Below are 17,585 nucleotides of genomic sequence, written 5' to 3' on the forward strand. Positions count from 1 at the left end.
TTTTGGCTTTGCAGGACTAGCATAGGTTATTTCATCTTGGATAAACAATGGCCTTCAGCAAGGGATATCGCATTTACCACAAACTGGACCCACCCCCATACAGTGTCATAGTGGAAACGAGAAACAGGGATGAATGCCTCATGTTTGAGTCTGGGGCTGTTGCCGTCCTGTGTAAGAATGTTATTTATTACTGTCATGCATGTTTTACTCAAACATATGCTCAAAATCCTTATTGCTATGAATCTTGTAAGGAGAGTGTAACTGGAGAACGATGACCTTCACTGTGATGGATGTAAAACCCTTAAAGTGTGTTAATTCATTTATTACCTATAGCGGCAGCAGAGAAGGAGGCTATCAAAAACACATACACCAAGATGGTTGATGCTTATGGGATTCTTGGGGTCCTCCGCCTTAACCTGGGTAAGTGGCTAAAATGCATTGTGACTGAATAGAATTTTTGTCAATTGACAAATTTATCCCTGGCTTCTCGTGTGGAGAGCTTCAGGTTTATGGGTCCTATGTAAGCTGCTTTCTCCTGCCCTTTACATGACCTTGAAGGCTCTGTTATCGAAACCATGAAAAGAAAGCATACAAGGATTAAAGCTCAGTTTCTGATATTGTTCAGATTTCGTTGGCCCCTGTTTTCAAAGGAAAGTAGTAACAAAAACTGGAATTAACCACTTTTTGTCCTTGTTATATCCTGTCCTGTTCTTGTTAGGCATTGTCTTTTCCCAATCTATCAACGGCCGTTTGAAGTAGTACTTGAAGATTTTTTATTTCTGTAAATTTTGTCCCTCCCACCAGTTATATTAAGTCATCCTCATTTTATTTCTTTCCCATGTCCTCACTCACCCACACTTGAGAGATTTGGTTCATGAGATCTTCTCCCACCAAAGGCCATGCTCGTAATCCCTGCATGGCTAGACCTTTACAAATGCCCTCAAGCAATATTATCTACCCCTTCCTTCTCTAGAGGGTGCTACACTCTTTTCCAACCTTAGTTAGAGAATTTCCTTGATTATGATAATGTACGGAATAATAATTTGATAAGGTATTCAATGCCTAATGACCTCCTGGCAGGAGACACCATGCTCCACAGTCTGGTGGTGGTGACGGGATGCAGCTCCGTTGGAAAAGTCCAGGACTCTGAGGTATTCAGAGTCACACAGACAGACTTCATATCCCTGAATAACGACCCGGCGGATGAGGACCGGATCACCGACGTGCGTAAAGTCCTGAACTCCGGACACTTCTACTTTGCCTGGTCTTCGGCCGGAGTGAGCATGGACCTGAGCCTCAACGCTCACCGTAGGATCCTCGAAGACACAACAGATAACCGCTTCTTCTGGTGGGAGAACACGTTTTTTTGTCACGTCCTGTGGCATTGGGGTTATTCTAATTGTGCCTGTGCGTTATAACCTTATCCGCTATGTTTGATTAACAGGAATCAGTCTCTTCACCTGCACCTGAAACACTACGGGGTGAACTGCGACGATTGGCTCTTGAGGCTGATGTGCGGGGGTGTTGAGGTCAGGACCATCTATGCAGGACATAAACAGGCCAAGGCCTGCATCATCTCCCGCCTCAGCTCCGAGCGAGCCGGCACGCGCTTCAACGTACGAGGAACCAATGACGACGGACAAGTGGCCAACTTCGTCGAGACCGAGCAGGTGGGTGGGCGCTCTGTGGGCGATCCCTGCCGTCTGTCTGTTCTGGGGGGAGGCGTCACAGCGCTTTCAGATGGAAGCAGCTGATCAGCAAAGTGTCGGTATCTTGGGACCCTTTTACACCTGGCATTAAAATGTATCTCTGTATCTGGATATCTTATCTTCATAAGGAAATACGCAGGTTAATGCAAGATGTAAATGCACGCAGAAGCATCTGCCAGACCATATCTGGAGGTAGCCTGGCTCGCATTGTGATCCGATCTCAGCCAGGTGTAAATGCAATCCGTGCAGTACATTTGTGAGAAAGAATCTGCCCACAAGTGGAAGACGTCACCTAACGCCGCTTCTTCCCACTCTCTCCAGGGGAAAGCGAGCCCCGGACAGGACAGGTTGCAATTTCTCGCAAATATAAATGGAACGTGTTTAGACTCATTCTAAAGTTTGCCGTCCACTCGGCATCATTGAAGGACTAAACGATCCACTCTCACCAACCGGTCCATTGGGCGCAGCCACAAAAAGCGATTTGATGTTGTGGGATTCACGGCCAATGCCATTGCGGCACAAAATATTTGTTTTTCGCTGCTGTTGTATCATTGCAGAAAATTACCGTAGATGACACCTTCCTCGGCAAAGGAAAAACAAGTTAAGGTTGTAGACTAGCATCGCTTCCTGTGACCTGGGACTCGCCGTGTTTGTTGATGAGTCCACCTACCTAATTTGCATACTGAGATTAGATCGCAATGCGGGCAGAATTGAGATAACGAGAACGAGAATGCCTAACAATACCAAGTGTGGATGCAAAGGCTGTGATCGGATGTCATTATCCTAATAACAACTCTAGGTACAGATCACATTTTAATGTCAGGTGTAAAAGGGGCCTTAAAGTCAGTAAAATCTAGTGGGTTGTGAATGTCTCGCACACAGCAGTACCTATCTTGGATATCAATCAGAGCTGGAAGAGCAGGCCACGTCACAATGGAAGTGTTCTAGTGCAACGGAAGTATTTTACTGCAAGTATTTTATTCTAACAGTTTGCAGTGGCACTAATGCAATGGCGTGCGTATAAAAAAAAAACAAAAAAAAAAACTGCTGCAGACAATCTATGAACCCATTCACACAAGCCTTGTGTCGAAAGGAGATTATGATCAAGCGTTGGAATTTCGCCTCTCTGGTACATAATAATGTGTAAACAGCCTAAACTGGGCTGTGTCTACAGTATAGAGCCTGCAATGGTGCACAGCATGCTGTCCCTAGGGAATGCTTCTTGTATTTGTTTTTAGACTGAAACCATGGCACACCCCAAAGTGGCTCTGGACGTGGTCTCCATTTATGTTTTCTGTTCTGTTTCACATGATGCAACGCTTCTGTTTATACAACAAAACAAATGCAAGGCTGCCTTGTCCGCTCTCCTTCGTGTTACCCCACAGAGAGCTGTGCAGTGGGAAGAACTGTGACTCACTGCCTGTCGCTCTGACCCCCCCAACCCCCGGTATCCTGGCATGGAGTCTATACGCGCACGCACGCACGCACGCACGCACGCATACACCATAGCTCGCTCACTCACCACACCTTTCTTCCAGTTCAAGCACCCTTAGGAATTATGTCACTTTTTGGCTGTGCTACCTGATACTCATTGCAGTGTCATTGCCCTGTCATCTGCAATGCAACATTTCAACATTACTTTTATTTTTATATTTTTGCCCCAGTAATAACCACTTATTTTTCTTTTTATTCTCTTTTTTTATGTATTTAGATTTTATTGTTTGTTTGTATTGTTTGTATGGTTTAGCCACATTTCTTTCATCCCGAAATGATTCGTGTTTCCTCCTTTGACTTGTTTAAATACTGGACCATTTGCCCTCTTTTTGTTGTTTGATTGACAGTTCTTCAAACAAACTAATGTCAACATTCTGCTCCCTCTCAACAGGTTATTTTCCTTGATGATAAGGTCTCATCCTTCATACAGATTCGTGGGTCAATTCCTTTGTTCTGGGAACAACCAGGAATACAGGTAATGGAATATGGATTATCACACAGTGTATCAAGCCACAAAGAATTTGAATAATTTATCTGCCTCCGCATTGGATGCAGGGTCAATAATTTTCACCACTTATGCTGCAGATATACAGGATACTTAGCTTACTTTGTTGTTTTTATGATTTTAACTCCATAGGTTAGCCCATGTTGGAGATAGAGTTCAGATGGAATGACTGGTATTTGTCGCTGCTTAGACAGAAATGAGGGGGGAGAGCCTACCTCATGTTTACCCCAGCAGCTTTGTGAAACCCTTAGCCAAGTTGTAACTACATTTGTTAATGCTGTGTGTTCAGAAAAAGTCAATTAAAGGCGTTTTGTTGCACCTGAATGAGAACCGACACCCTACTGGAATGGATGAGGACCCCCACCTGGTATAACAACCCCGAATTGTTTGCTTGCTTGATTTTATTTAAATTTTATTTTATTTTTTTCCCGCTCTGCTGGTGATGGCTCTCTCGTGCTGCAAGAAAAAGGGCATACTGTGCAATGTTAGAAATCAGGGGTCAAGGTAAAGACTATTCCTCTTTAAGCCCAAATGTATTTTCCCGATATAAGACTATTCTAGCTATACATCTTTTATTTTTTTATTTTTTTTGCCCTGTTCTGACATTGCACAGGTAGAACACACTTTAAGTGGGAAGGTTCAATGTTAGATGTAGTTGCTGGTAAAGAGCATGTTTTCTGTTTCCTCAGCTCCCAGAGTTCTTTGGTCAGGTGAGAGCCTGATCTGAAAACACCCCCATACCCATTTCTTAAATCTAGACCGCAGGTTTTCCTGGGAAACTGGATAGGTGACGATAACAAGACGATATGGTAGATTGAGCCATTGAGTTTACTGGACTGCCAAGTCGAGCCACAGCCATATTACCACCAGTTCAGTCTGCAAGGCTTTTGGTTTGGTCTATAGAGAGAGTGGTGGGTTTGGGGCCGTTTTCAGAGAGATTTGTAGTCCCTTGTGCACTTTAAAGTGCCGTTTTAGCCCCCAGCCCTCTTTAAAAGTAGTTGCTTTGTGGGCTTTTTCCATCCCTTACTATCTAATTCATACCTGAATTCTTTATTTTCTTAATGGGTTTTGCAGAGTAGTTTGCAGCTAATCTGGATTAGAAAGCGTTATGGGACTGCTAGTAGTACTTTTTGCTCATTGAACAGTTAATAACTCAGAATAGTGTAGAAAATATAGTTTTAGTTCTGTTATAAAATAAGAGTGAAAATGCAGGGTATGGACTGAAGCATGAGGTGTGAAGCTATCCATTGTCTGAAATGTAATCGCTGTAGAATCTCTTAAATCAGCATCTAACCTGATGAGGATTGGGTCCTTGGAGCATTGTTGTAATCTGAGCATTGTCGGGTGCCACAGGAAGTTATTCAATATTCATTAGAAAAAGTCCAGCGTAGTCCACCATTCCAAACATGGAGTCCTCCTGAGCTGGCACAGCCAGCATAAACACATGCAGCCACACTAAGAGAAATGAATGCAACATCCAAGGAGTAGACTACAATACAATAGAAATTTTGTGATATGGTATTACAAAGTTGGAGGCCTTTACATGAGATGCAAAGCCCATCCAAAAGTCAAACCAGCCATTTTATTATGTAAAGTAAAGCAAATTTGAAAAGGCCTTCATCACAGTGATAGCTTGAAGGGGTTTAACAGGTCAACATTCAACGGATTGTTTGACAGCAACTCATAACCCTCAGCCTTCAGTAGTGAAAGGAAAATGTTCCTTTAACCTTGAAGGATAAAAGATGAAACCTTCCAAAGGGAACGTTTAAGAGGGACCCTTCTAGGGTGGCTAGATGATGATCATGACGACGATGATCAACATCAAAGCCGCTGGAGCCTCACCCTCTTGTGTTCAACGTGATGACAGAAGGGCCAAAGTAGAGTGGACAGTGGAACGGAAAATGGTCTCGCAAGAATCTGCACATTTGACCATGTTCAACTGAAGACATACCACCAGATTATGCGTTGAGGGGAAGAAAGGTGAGAAGGACAGAGAACAATTTAAGAAGGACAGGTTTTTGCCTGAAGGGAAAGTGAGACACATGCAAGGACCTGTAGCGCATTGTGAGAAAACAGGCTTTTAGGAGCTTAAATTTTCTCTTTCATCGGGTTTGAGGTGTGGTCATCTGCATGTGGGCCTACACTTGTAATAGGCCTCTCTGCTCCTTTGTTCTTGTTCTAATAAATCATTTTGACGACTTGCTAGATAATGAGAGTTGAGCGATACGGGAAAGCCAGAATAAAACAAATGTGTTTGTAAAAGAAAGACTGATATGGTAAAGGAAAGGCAGAGAGGCCTCAATATGATCAAATCTCTTCCTGCTCTCGTGTCAAATTTTATTTTATTTTTTTGTCTTCTCGCTCCGTTATCATCTGGTATGATGGCCTTTTCCACTGCGCAGATTAAGCCTCAGACCTCTCCTGAATCAATGTTTTGCAAGCAGATTCTCTGGCCCTCTGCGGCGTCACAACCCTCACCTACGAAGGCGCTGCTCATTGCGAAAGAACGCCAGTGTTCCCCACGTTCCCTCATCTTTTCTCTCCCTCTCTCGTCTTCCAGGTTGGCTCTCATCGTGTCAAACTCTCCAGGGGCTTTGAGGCAAATGCGCCGGCTTTCGAAAGGTAATTAAAATTGTCTGTGTGTGTGTTTAGCGTACCGGTTTTCAGCTGTTTTGGTTGACTTCCAGCAGAGCACCAGCTATCCGAAAGACGAGAGAGAGCGACTAGAAAAGCAATTTCTACCCTTGGTGCCTTTCGCACTGCATTAGTAAATCCCAGGAGAGGATGTCAGCTCGAGTGGGGCCTTGGAGGATTGGTTTTATGCATGCATCCACATAGCAACATGAACAGGAAACACATAATTTTACAGAAAGCGATCAGGCGATTATGCAAGAATTGTGACTGCTGTAATTGTGTCCCTTCGTTACTCTTTGCACATGTCTTTGGCGGCAGTAATTAATATTAAGTGGAAGTGTATATAATTTACTCTTGTGCTCATCTGACACTATTGAAATAAGCAACCTGAGCACTATAGCATATTTAGATAATCTTCCTACATCTGTGATATTTGAATAATTAAGCTTTTTCAGTCTCATGATAGTCAAATACCAAATACCAAACATACTAAAATCATAAACTTACAATTAAACATTCTGGTTTTTGGGTTGTTTTTTTTTTATGTCATTGCACATAACTTCTGCACTGAACTTCTAACATGTTGAAAATGTTTCATTGAACGTATTGAAAATGAAATCCGCCATCAGCACGCTGGTGTTGACGTAAGAAGGAAGCAGCTCGTTGCACAACAGCGCTGCTCAAAAGCTTCCCCTTAGGGGTGTTTCATGACAGGGAGGCGACGTGATGCCCGGTCTTGTTTGGTTTGTTCCGTGACTCACTGTCTCGCTTTCCCCCCTTTTCGTTGTGCCGTGCTGGTCGACAGTACTGTAATCGCTGTAGGTGTTTGTACAATCGGGAATAAATGATCCGCAAATACTGCGCTTCATGCTGAGATGTGCAAAGCAGCTTTTGGTTCCATGAACCTTTTGATAAAGTACAAAGCTCATAAATGAACTGAGTTTTAGCCAGTTTTTCGACACGTCCACATCGCCTGCTGCTTCATCACTCCAATAGGGGTGAAATGACACCAGTGGCAAGTCAGTCAGCCAATTCCAAACATTTTGTACGCTCACTGTCATGGGTGTCGTGTTGTTTCGCTGCAGTTCCATCTTGTTATTTTCGCTGATTAATGTGACGAAGTTGGTGGAGTTTCAGGGTATCTATTCTGGGTGTGTTGTCATGCTTATTAAACCCAGCATTTCTTTATTGTCCTATTTACTAGCACAGTGATATGTCTTTAGGCTTTAACTGAAATATTAGCACATGGGTAATTCCGGTAGATAAGGCTATGTTGTCGAGAGAGCTGGTACATTGTCGTCTGAGTCACTGCTTCCTTCCACTCGGAATGGATCAATGAACCCCATGACAGCGCTATCAATTATTAGTGTACCGACGCCTAGTTTGAGTCTGATAACCTGATGGAAATGCCAGTATCAGTGCGCTGTGACATGGCGACGTTGCTTTCTCAGGCACTTCAGCGCACTGCGGCGGCTGTACGGCAAACAGGTGATCATCAACCTACTGGGGAGCAAGGAAGGAGAGCATATGCTCAGTAAAGCTTTCCAGGTGAGGAAAACGTTCCCGTTTCAACTTAATTTTTTAACACAAATGAATCCCATCCACAAGGAGTTCACAGTTACATTTTAACATGGTTGTAAGCATAAATGAAAGCACTATGCTGTGTCAAATGTATCCCTCTCAATCTTCCTCCGCTTCAGAGTCACCTAAAGGCGTCCGAGCACTCCGGAGCCGTGAAAATGGTTAACTTCGACTACCATCAGAATGTTAAGGGCGGAAAGGCGGACAAACTCCACAGCCAACTCAAACCTCAAGTCGGCAAGTTTGTGGACGAGTGCGGTTTCTTCTGCTACTCTGGAGAAAGCGGCATCACCAGGTGAGCAGTGAGATGAGCGGCAGTCAGTTCATACCTTGAAACCTCGACTCCTTCTAACCCGAATTCTCTCGACACGCTTACTGCACTCACACACCACACGCACACACACACACATCCACCCTGTCTTATCATCTCAGGACGCAGAGCGGGACGATCAGGACCAACTGCCTGGACTGTCTGGACAGAACCAACAGCGTTCAGGCCTTCTTCGCTCTGGAGGTAAGTGTCATGCTGTGATCCACATCAAATAACAGATAATATGATCTGAATGGTTAATATGTTGTCATTGATCATGTATTTGACCAATAAGGTCAAAAAAGAAAATCCACGCCAACTGGGGAAACCCCATCCACCTTAGTGATATCGTCAAAACAGATGCTGCCCAAGCAGTTGGAGGAGATGGGTCTGACGGAGAAACCCCAGCTGGTGGCGAGGTTCCAGGAGGTGTTCAGAACCATGTGGTCCGTCAACGGAGACTCGGTCAGCAAGATCTACGCCGGCACAGGGGCCCTGGACGGGAAGGCCAAGGTACAGCCACACACGGGCACAAAAACACAACGAGAGAGAAGGAGAGAGAGAGCGACTTGTGGACTGCATAACCCCGAAAACTATAATCAATCACGGAAGGCATTTTCGCACCGCAGGAAGTTCTAAGCACCTTTGGAGGTGTCTTTTCGATATGAAGTGACGTGTGTGTTTTACGGGAACTCAGAAAGCTCCTATTCGTATCTAACACGACTAACCTGGACCCTGTGTATTGCTGCCTGCAGTAAGTGTTATAATTCAAATAAAAGGTACTTATTGAGAAACGAGTGTTTTTCTTGACAGATCAAGACTCTATAGTCAATAGTTTTGTTTTTAAATCAAATCGATTCGTGGCCTTAAAATCGTCAAAGACAAATCGAATTGTGCATTTGGAGAATGGTGACGTCCCAACTATCATCGTATAAGCTTGTAAGTAAGACATTGAACATCGGATGATAAAGAATTTTGCTAGACTGTTAATTCTCCTCAACCCAACTGATGGAAATCCACCTCATTCACATTTTATTTATTGCATGTCTAACATTGGAGTGAAAATGTCCCTCAAATTTGGACGTTAACAGACTCGTCACTCCATCGCCAATTTTCACTTTTTTCTGCGAGTGTAGATCTCTGTTTTAACAATACATTAACAAGGTTGAGCATGTGCATGGAGTGCTGCTGTTTTTTTTTTTTATTTGTTTTTTTATAACTCTCATGTGCTGTCTCTCTCCGCTGTCTTTCTGGACCTCTCTACCACGTGGTAAGTGCAGTGCCAGTCCACGTCGTCTTTGTGCCTTGGGTTATTCTGGTGCAACGTCTACCCCCTCTGATTGTGGTATCGTGTGGGGTATCTTTAGGTATTTGAAGTGCTTGAATTTCGTCCTCAGAAATTGAAGTACTGGAATACCTTAAAGATAAGAAGATAGAAGAGTTTGTGCTTGTAGATCTTGAAATTTCCTTGTGCGGAAAAAAAAAAATTATATATATATCTGATTGTGTGTCATTTCCTTCAATATTAAAGGATCATACCGGTGTCAAGTTAAGTTTTAGATGGTTTGGTCCTTTAACATGTCTTATTGCCGTTTTACCATTTCATGTTAATGGAAAAATGAACCACTGGGCCTGCTTTTATTGGCCTGTGTTGTAAAGAATCAAAGTTCAGACTCTGCCTCTTGCTTAACTCTAAATCTGTCCAAAAAGCTTAATCTTTTGATTTTTCAATTGCCAAAGCGGGCAAAAAAGCCGACCCCTCTAAATCTTTACTGTTCTTTAGCGGGTGAAACGTTCAGAGTGGAAAGACGACCGTGTATTTCAAAGTGGGTTTAAAAGTAAGATGTGTATGTTTATTAATATCTGGCTTCGTCCGCCGCTCCTCAGGCCGGAAAGCTGAAAGACGGAGCTCGCTCGGTGACCAGGACCATCCAGAACAACTTCTTTGACAGTTCCAAGCAGGAGGCCATAGACATTCTGCGGCTGGGCTCCACGCTCAACAGCGACCTGGCCGACAAGGCCCGGGCGCTGCTCACCACCTCCAGTCTTTACGGTACAGCTCAAACACTATCACAGCATCAGAGTGTTCGAATGAGTGGGAATTGACAGTGTCTTATTTCGTATTTAGATAATATATTGTGTGTGCGGATCAAAAATACCAAAATCAATTGCTGCGTCATTTGATTTCAGTTATTGTACTGTCGATTATAATACTTGTTACATTGTGTAGTCTGGGAATGTTATTTCAATTCTAATGGCTTCGTCCTAGTTGCGGCAGAGGGGGTAACTTATGTAGTCTAAAATTATAAATATACTTATGGAATATAGTATGTAAATAAATAGTATTAATGTAATTTTGGAAAACTAAGCTCTTAAATTTCTAACTTTCATAACTTAGCGTTTTAATTGATAATACTGGCAATATTTATACTCTAATCCCCACCAATTTAATTGAGATATGGCTAATAGTGTATGGTTAATAGGGTACCATTAGGTTAATGTTATTAGGGGGATGGTAGCTCAGGAGGTAGAGCTGGTCGTCTAGTAATCCAAAGGTCGCTGGTTCGATCCCAGGCTCCTCCTGCTAGCATGCTGTAGTGTCCTTGAGCAAGACACTTAACCCCTAATTGCTCCTGATGGCTGCGTCCGTCGGTGTTTGAATAATTGTAAGTCGCTTTGGATAAAAGCGTCTGCTAAATGACTAAATGTAAATGTAAATGTAAAATTATGTTATTTGAGGCTACTTGTTTAGCCTAATAATCATTTTGGTTTAGCTGGAAATATTTCAATGTTTTGGCTGCCAATGAGCCTGATTGGAACATGAAAAAACATTTCAAGAAAGAAATTTGGGCTTTTCTTATCAAAAATATTGAACTGCAGTCAAGAACATTCTTATGAACTTACTAAAACGTATATAAGGGCGCTTTTACACCTATAGTTTGCTAGATTTGGTCCGATTCAACGGCAAGTTTCTAATTTGTTGCATTTCAATTAGGTCCGTTCACATGGTTCCTGTGTTAAGCGAACCATATTTTGTAAACAAATGACACGCGGTCGTACAGGTGGTCCATCTATCGGACGGAAGATTTCCGAGGGAAAATTCATCTGATCAGCAGTGGCGTCACCCTTTGGCGCTTTGCTGCGCGCACTCGCTGTCATCTTCAACTTCAAAAACGTGAATCACAAACACTAAAAAGCGATGACAAGCAGCACTCCAAATGTCTGCGCGAAATGGAAAGCTATAGACAAATCAGTCTTTTCACAGTCTTCACGCAACGATATAGCCGCGCCTTCACACATCCATTGCCCAGTGGATGTTCACTCAGGATCACCGCTCTGTTCCACCGGTGGAGTCCCGTTTTTCCATAGAGGCGCTTGGCTTTTCATTCATAAAAAAACAAAAAAAAAACCTGCAGTTTCCAGTAGCGCGTAAAATCCGTGTCAGTTTTCAACTCATGGAGTGGCATATACCTCGGTTTTAACATGAAGCCTTGCGATGCCACTGGGGTGGTGAGGAGGGATCATTTTGACGCGTAATCCAGAAAAATATTAAGAAAAAGATGAATGAGAGAAAATCACTTTCTGTTTCTGTCCCCTGACATTGTCATGGACAGCAACGGAGCAACAGCAGCATATTGCGACTGCGATCCTGGCTTTCATTATGATTTGATGTTCCAACCAAATAAGAAAATTGGAAACCCAAGTGTCGTCATCCGTTTTCAACCCACAATGCACAGTGTTTTGGTTTGCTTTCTATATCAGGTCCTATATTAGGTCTGTTTGCGTTCTCACGTGGAACAAACCGTACCGTGGTTCACTTGGAACCTGACCCAAGTCCCGACTTTTAACCGTGGTTAGATTGTTTGGTCCGCACCAGAGTTCAAATGCGTGTCCTCACCTCCCCAAACAAACTACCACCAAGGAGCACCAAGGGGGTAAACACACCATGATTCCATTAAAACCGACCAAACAGGGTAGGTGTGAAAGCACCCTAACTGTATCTTAAGAACATTTTTGTCAATCTGACTCCCCCCTGGACCCTACCTTTTAGAATATTGCATATCACATAAATTGCTGGTTTAATGGCTTTAAAGTTGCCCTTTACTAGTGTATCGCGTGTCTGCTAAAGCTCTGCGGGAGGTCAGCTGTCCTCTGGAGGCTCGTCCTCTCGGTGTCGATGGCGGAGGGTTTAATCTCCACACGCACCAGCTAGATTAGCATGGACTCACTGCTCTACTTGTGTTATCTGCTAAGTCACGGTTAACCCGGCCTTCTCTCCTCTCTCTCTCTCTCTCTCTCCCCCGCTCTCTCACCCACAATATTAGTCACTGAGCCTGTGTTACAATCAGGTACAGTAACTGGCAACCTAGCACATGGCTGTTTTGCATCCCAAATAGCATAATCACCCTGTGTTACTGTGTGCCATTTACATATTTATTTTTTATCATTTTGTTGTTATTATTATTATCTTTTATTTTATTTTTTATTTTATTTTATTTTTTTACATTTTTCATATGGTTCTCATCTTCCCACTCATGATTTCATTCTCTTGAAACTGTATTTTTCTTTCACATGTAGAACCTGGATTTACTGTCTTGCTAATATATAGTATATATAATATATATAGTGCAGGTACACATCTTCAATTCTGACACTACATAGATAGCCTCGTGTCTGTCAATCTCAATGTCTTTTCCCTTGACGAAGATTTTTGGTGTCATCCCTCCTCCATAGTTGGATGTTCTCCCATTTAGTGTTTTACGTGTGGTCTATTTTTGTTTTGTGTGTGTCTATTTTGGTTTGTATCTCCTCTACTGTTCCTATTTCTATAAGTGTGAACACACACATTCACATTCACATACACATACAGTGCATACTAGGGCTGGGCAATATTGGTAAAATCAAATATCAAAATATTAGTGGATGAGTAGCTCGATATTGCTAATTTGAGAATGACTATTGGTGATTTAATCAGATATTTATACTCAAGTGAAACAATAATTTGTAATTTGGATATTATGACCAAGGCATTGATTAGAACACTTTTATATATTCCCCGGGGGAAATTCAGGTGAAGTGAAATTGACATTGACGTTCAGATAATTGGATGACATTACTGTGATGCAGCATTAAAGATTAAAGATTTAACTATATCCAGGGTTCTTACCAGGTGCTTGAAGTCTTTGAATTTCGTCGTCAAACATGTAAGTCCTGGAATACCTTGAAAATAGCCCCTTTTGTGCTGAAGTGCTTAAAAAGTAATTGAAAAAGATGTATCATATAAACATTTTTTCATAATTGCTTATATGACATGATGCCAGGGAAATGTACATTTAATGCAGAATGGTTGAAAATTGACACTTGAAGCAGTATAATGACAATGAGATTAATAATATAAGAATAGATATACTAATATAAATAATAAACAATGAGACTAAGGTTATACGATATTTTAATAAATAGAGATCACATTGAAAATTGATTTTAATTGATTTGCTTTGTGTGAAGATGAATGGGGGGGGGAAATTGTGCTTTAAAAAAAGTACTTGAAAGTCCTTGAATTTCATTTTGCAATGGCAGAATTAACCCTGTATATCACCATATTATGAGAACAAAAATCCCATTAGATATCTAGTCTCATATCACAATATCGATATTACACTGCCCAGCCCACACACACACACACACACACACACACACACACACACACACACACACTATATACAGACTAATCCTGGTCTCCCTGCCACTCCTCTGCAGCTTCTCCCAGAGTCCTGCTGGGAATGTGTCAGAACTACCGTAAGTACACTCGGCCCAAGCAGATCAGAGTGTGTGTCGGCACCTGGAACGTCAACGGGGGCAAACAGTTCCGCAGCATTGCCTTCCGCAACCAGACGCTCAACGACTGGCTGCTGGACGCTCCACTGAAGGCAGGGCATCCCGACTTCCAGGGTATGTTGCTTTCTTGACTACATAAAACAAGTGTACTTTTGTTTTTCTGTTTAGGTTTTGGTAATGAGTAGTCAGGCACCCAAATGAAAATACTCTGCCGTATTTCAGTTATCGCCAACCTGAATTCTTTTACAACCCCAGTTTTTTTTTTTTTTTTTTAATCATTATTTTTTTTTTTTACAATTTTCTTTTGTTCAATCAATTTCACTTTTGAAGAGCTCGTTCCCTCCGACTCACTTAAGCCTGATGTCCCCGCACCGCACCCCAAACTCTTAACACATCTAGGGTCCGTCCGGCATTTTAAGAAGAAAGATAATAATAAAAAAATAGGAATAAAAAGACCTGTCTCCGTAGAGACTGGACATGTTACAGTTTCTCATCTTTGCAGCAGAGCTCCACGGTTCGGATGGGACTCGTCATTTTTCCCAATATTTATTTTTTTTCTTCCGGAAAACAAATATTTGTACGAAATAAGTATTCGTAAAAACCCACTATTTGTGCTTTATTTTGGATTCGGCTCACGCCCCTACTTTACGGCAATTCACAGCCAATTATAAAAGGTCGACAATTATACGAGGTCGAGATTTGGGAAATTTCCGCAACATCGAGACCGCCTCCTTTTCTCACATGACACCAATACGGAACATTGCCAGTAGATTTACGGCTTTCAGTGCAAGTAGGAAAGGGGCTATAGAAGATGCCAGGGAAATGTACATTTAATCCACTGTGGTTGGAAACTTATAATTGTAGATGACAATGAGATTAATAGATAAACTCATTTTAATAAGTCTAATGGGACTAAAATTATCTTATAGTTTAATTAATAAAGTTCAAATTGAAAATTGGTTATATTTGCTTTGCGTGAAGTCCTTCAAAATGGAAAAAAAATAGTCCTTTTGGAAAAAAAAAAAAAGGTATTTAAAGTCCTTGAATTCTGTAATGCCAGAATGAGCCCTGTTATTAGTAAGTTCTTTGAAAATTTGTACCTATAATATGCAAAGACTCATATTCCGCTGAATATGCTACTTTTTTGCTATTTCGGCAGCCAAACATGCATTTACTTGCAACTTTCCCCCCCTAAAATTATCTTCACTGTCAAATAAGCTTGTTGTCCTTTTTATTTTTTTATTTTTTTTTATTTTTTTTTACCCCCCAGACACCAAGGCCAATCCCATAGATATCTTTGCCATTGGCTTTGAGGAAATGGTGGAGCTGAATGCCGGCAACATTGTCAGCGCCAGGTACGCGTCCTTGAGTCTTGAGTCTGAAATGTACTTGTGTCTTTCTGTGATATGTACCTTTTAAAAATATATATGTATCGCCATGTATGATGCTGAAACAAAACAATAGTTGAAAGACAAGACTGTGATGAACGACCAATTGAACAGACTTCATGAGAATGGAAATAATCAAATACCATAAGAATTCATACTGGTCGTCTCAAGACGTGCCTGAAAGGAGTGGCGATCGATTTTCCCGAACAACTTAAAAGTGATCAATTCAGATCAAAGACCGTCTGAATAACCCATCCACCCGTCTCTGCCTCCGTCGTTCGCTCCGCGCAGCACCACCAATCAGAAGCTGTGGGCCGCTGAGCTGCAGAAGAACATCTCCCGTGACCATAAGTACGTGCTGCTGGCGTCGGAGCAGCTGGTGGGCGTGTGCCTGTTCGTCTTCATCCGCCCGCAGCACGCCCCCTTCATCAGGTGAGGAACCCGGGTGGCGCACTCAACCACGTCACCAAGCGTCCTCCATTCAAGGTCGCAGCAGTAGAAATGCGTCTGTGTTGCGTCCCTCAATCGAATCTCCCTGCCCCCCCCCCCCCCCCCCCCTGCAGAGACGTCGCCGTGGACACGGTGAAAACCGGGATGGGCGGGGCCACGGGCAACAAAGGGGGCGTGGCCATCCGCCTGCTGTTCCACACCACCAGCATCAGCTTCCTCTGCTCCCACTTTGCCGCCGGCCAGTCGCAGGTCAAGGAGCGGAACGACGACTACAACGAGATCACGCGCAGGCTTTCGTTTCCAATGGTAACTCCCAAAACCTTCTTCTGCTGTGGTGGCTGTATTTAAATGCGACTCACAAACCTTTTAGCTCCAGCGACCACAGCAATTTGTGTGACCAATTTTCCTTTTATTATCATTTTGGGGCCAGAACCACTATTGATATGCTTCACATTTAGGCCTTAAAGTAACCGTTGAGGCTAAATAAGTGAGTCTTTCTTGATGTACTTTAATAAGTGACAGTGCATTACTGTTCAAAATGCTGTTATACTACATTGCCTTGGTGAATTTAAGTATTGCAGAGGCCACTTGAACTACTCAAAGGGAGCTCTGACTGGATTATATGAGAAATGATGATATATTTCAAACCTATTTAACTGGATTTTGTATTGAATATATCAATAAAAATAGATATCAGTTTTATTAACGTGACCCCACGTGGTGTCGCGACCCAGTGCTGGAGGTTGTCAGCCGTGCGGTAATATTACTTTTCACCTCCCCTACACCCCCAGGGCCGTCTGCTGTACTCCCACGACTACGTGTTCTGGTGCGGAGACTTCAACTACCGGATCAACCTGCCCAATGAGGAGGTGAAGGAGCTCATCAGGCAGCAGAACTGGGATGCCCTGACCGCTGGGGACCAGCTGCTGGACCAGAAGAACGCCGGAATGGTGAGACCACGGTGAAGCGTTTTAACAAAAAAAAAAAAAAAAAGTTATTCACCATTTGGAAACATGTAATTTATCTACAGAGATGTATCGCTTGTCCCCTTAAAGTGGTAATCTGTAATATTTGATATTCATCCCATATTTATTTTGATAGAGCTTCATAAACAACAGCCTTTTGATGTATTGGTGTTGCCTCATGTCCTTGAAGTGCTTGAATTTTGTCCTCAGAAATTTTAAGTACCAGAATGCCTTCAAAATAGCCCCTTTTGTGCTCAGGTGCCTGAAAACTCCTTGAAAAAAAAACCGCAATAATTTAAAACCTGTGATATTCTCCCTGGTGTTGTAATTGTTATTGTAATGTAATAAAATAAAAAATCCAGAGCCGCTTTTATGAACTAGATTATGCCAGGGAAATGTCCATTTAAATAGAAGGAAATATACACTTATTATAGTCTATGTCAATGGTATTAATAAGAGATAATAGATAATATATACTACTATAAATAATAGACAATAAGATTATATTACATTTTAATTCATATACGTTACATTGAAAATTGATAATATTTGTCTTGCTTCAAATGCTTGAAATGGAAAAAATAGTGCTTAAAAAAGTACTTGAAAGTCCTTGGTAGGAATGAAAAAGGTGCCATTCTCCATATTACAAGTCAGTGTCTCATCAAAATGATTCTGTCCTTCCGTAAATTTCCCCCACTCTCGAGTATCATT

The 17,585-nt window shown here is 42.2% G+C and overlaps 1 protein-coding gene across 1 annotated transcript in view; it reads left to right on the forward strand.

The window, feature by feature from the left end:
- synj1 (synaptojanin 1) overlaps positions 1 to 17,585 on the forward strand; it is a 33,231-nt gene that overhangs the window by 810 nt on the left and 14,836 nt on the right. Inside the window, exons 2-17 of the mRNA XM_080014272.1 lie at positions 15 to 171; positions 334 to 420; positions 1,081 to 1,348; positions 1,445 to 1,670; positions 3,595 to 3,678; positions 6,269 to 6,330; positions 7,794 to 7,890; positions 8,043 to 8,218; positions 8,356 to 8,437; positions 8,594 to 8,746; positions 10,121 to 10,286; positions 13,994 to 14,185; positions 15,342 to 15,426; positions 15,751 to 15,891; positions 16,023 to 16,215; positions 16,701 to 16,859. Of these exons, the coding sequence (XP_079870398.1) occupies positions 48 to 171; positions 334 to 420; positions 1,081 to 1,348; positions 1,445 to 1,670; positions 3,595 to 3,678; positions 6,269 to 6,330; positions 7,794 to 7,890; positions 8,043 to 8,218; positions 8,356 to 8,437; positions 8,594 to 8,746; positions 10,121 to 10,286; positions 13,994 to 14,185; positions 15,342 to 15,426; positions 15,751 to 15,891; positions 16,023 to 16,215; positions 16,701 to 16,859 (2,295 nt within the window). The 5' untranslated portion in view covers positions 15 to 47. The remainder of the gene's footprint in view (positions 1 to 14; positions 172 to 333; positions 421 to 1,080; positions 1,349 to 1,444; positions 1,671 to 3,594; positions 3,679 to 6,268; positions 6,331 to 7,793; positions 7,891 to 8,042; positions 8,219 to 8,355; positions 8,438 to 8,593; positions 8,747 to 10,120; positions 10,287 to 13,993; positions 14,186 to 15,341; positions 15,427 to 15,750; positions 15,892 to 16,022; positions 16,216 to 16,700; positions 16,860 to 17,585) is intronic.

Source organism: Zeus faber (assembly GCF_960531495.2).
Source record: "Zeus faber genome assembly, chromosome: 14".
In the NCBI taxonomy this organism is placed as follows: Eukaryota; Metazoa; Chordata; class Actinopteri; order Zeiformes; family Zeidae; genus Zeus; species Zeus faber.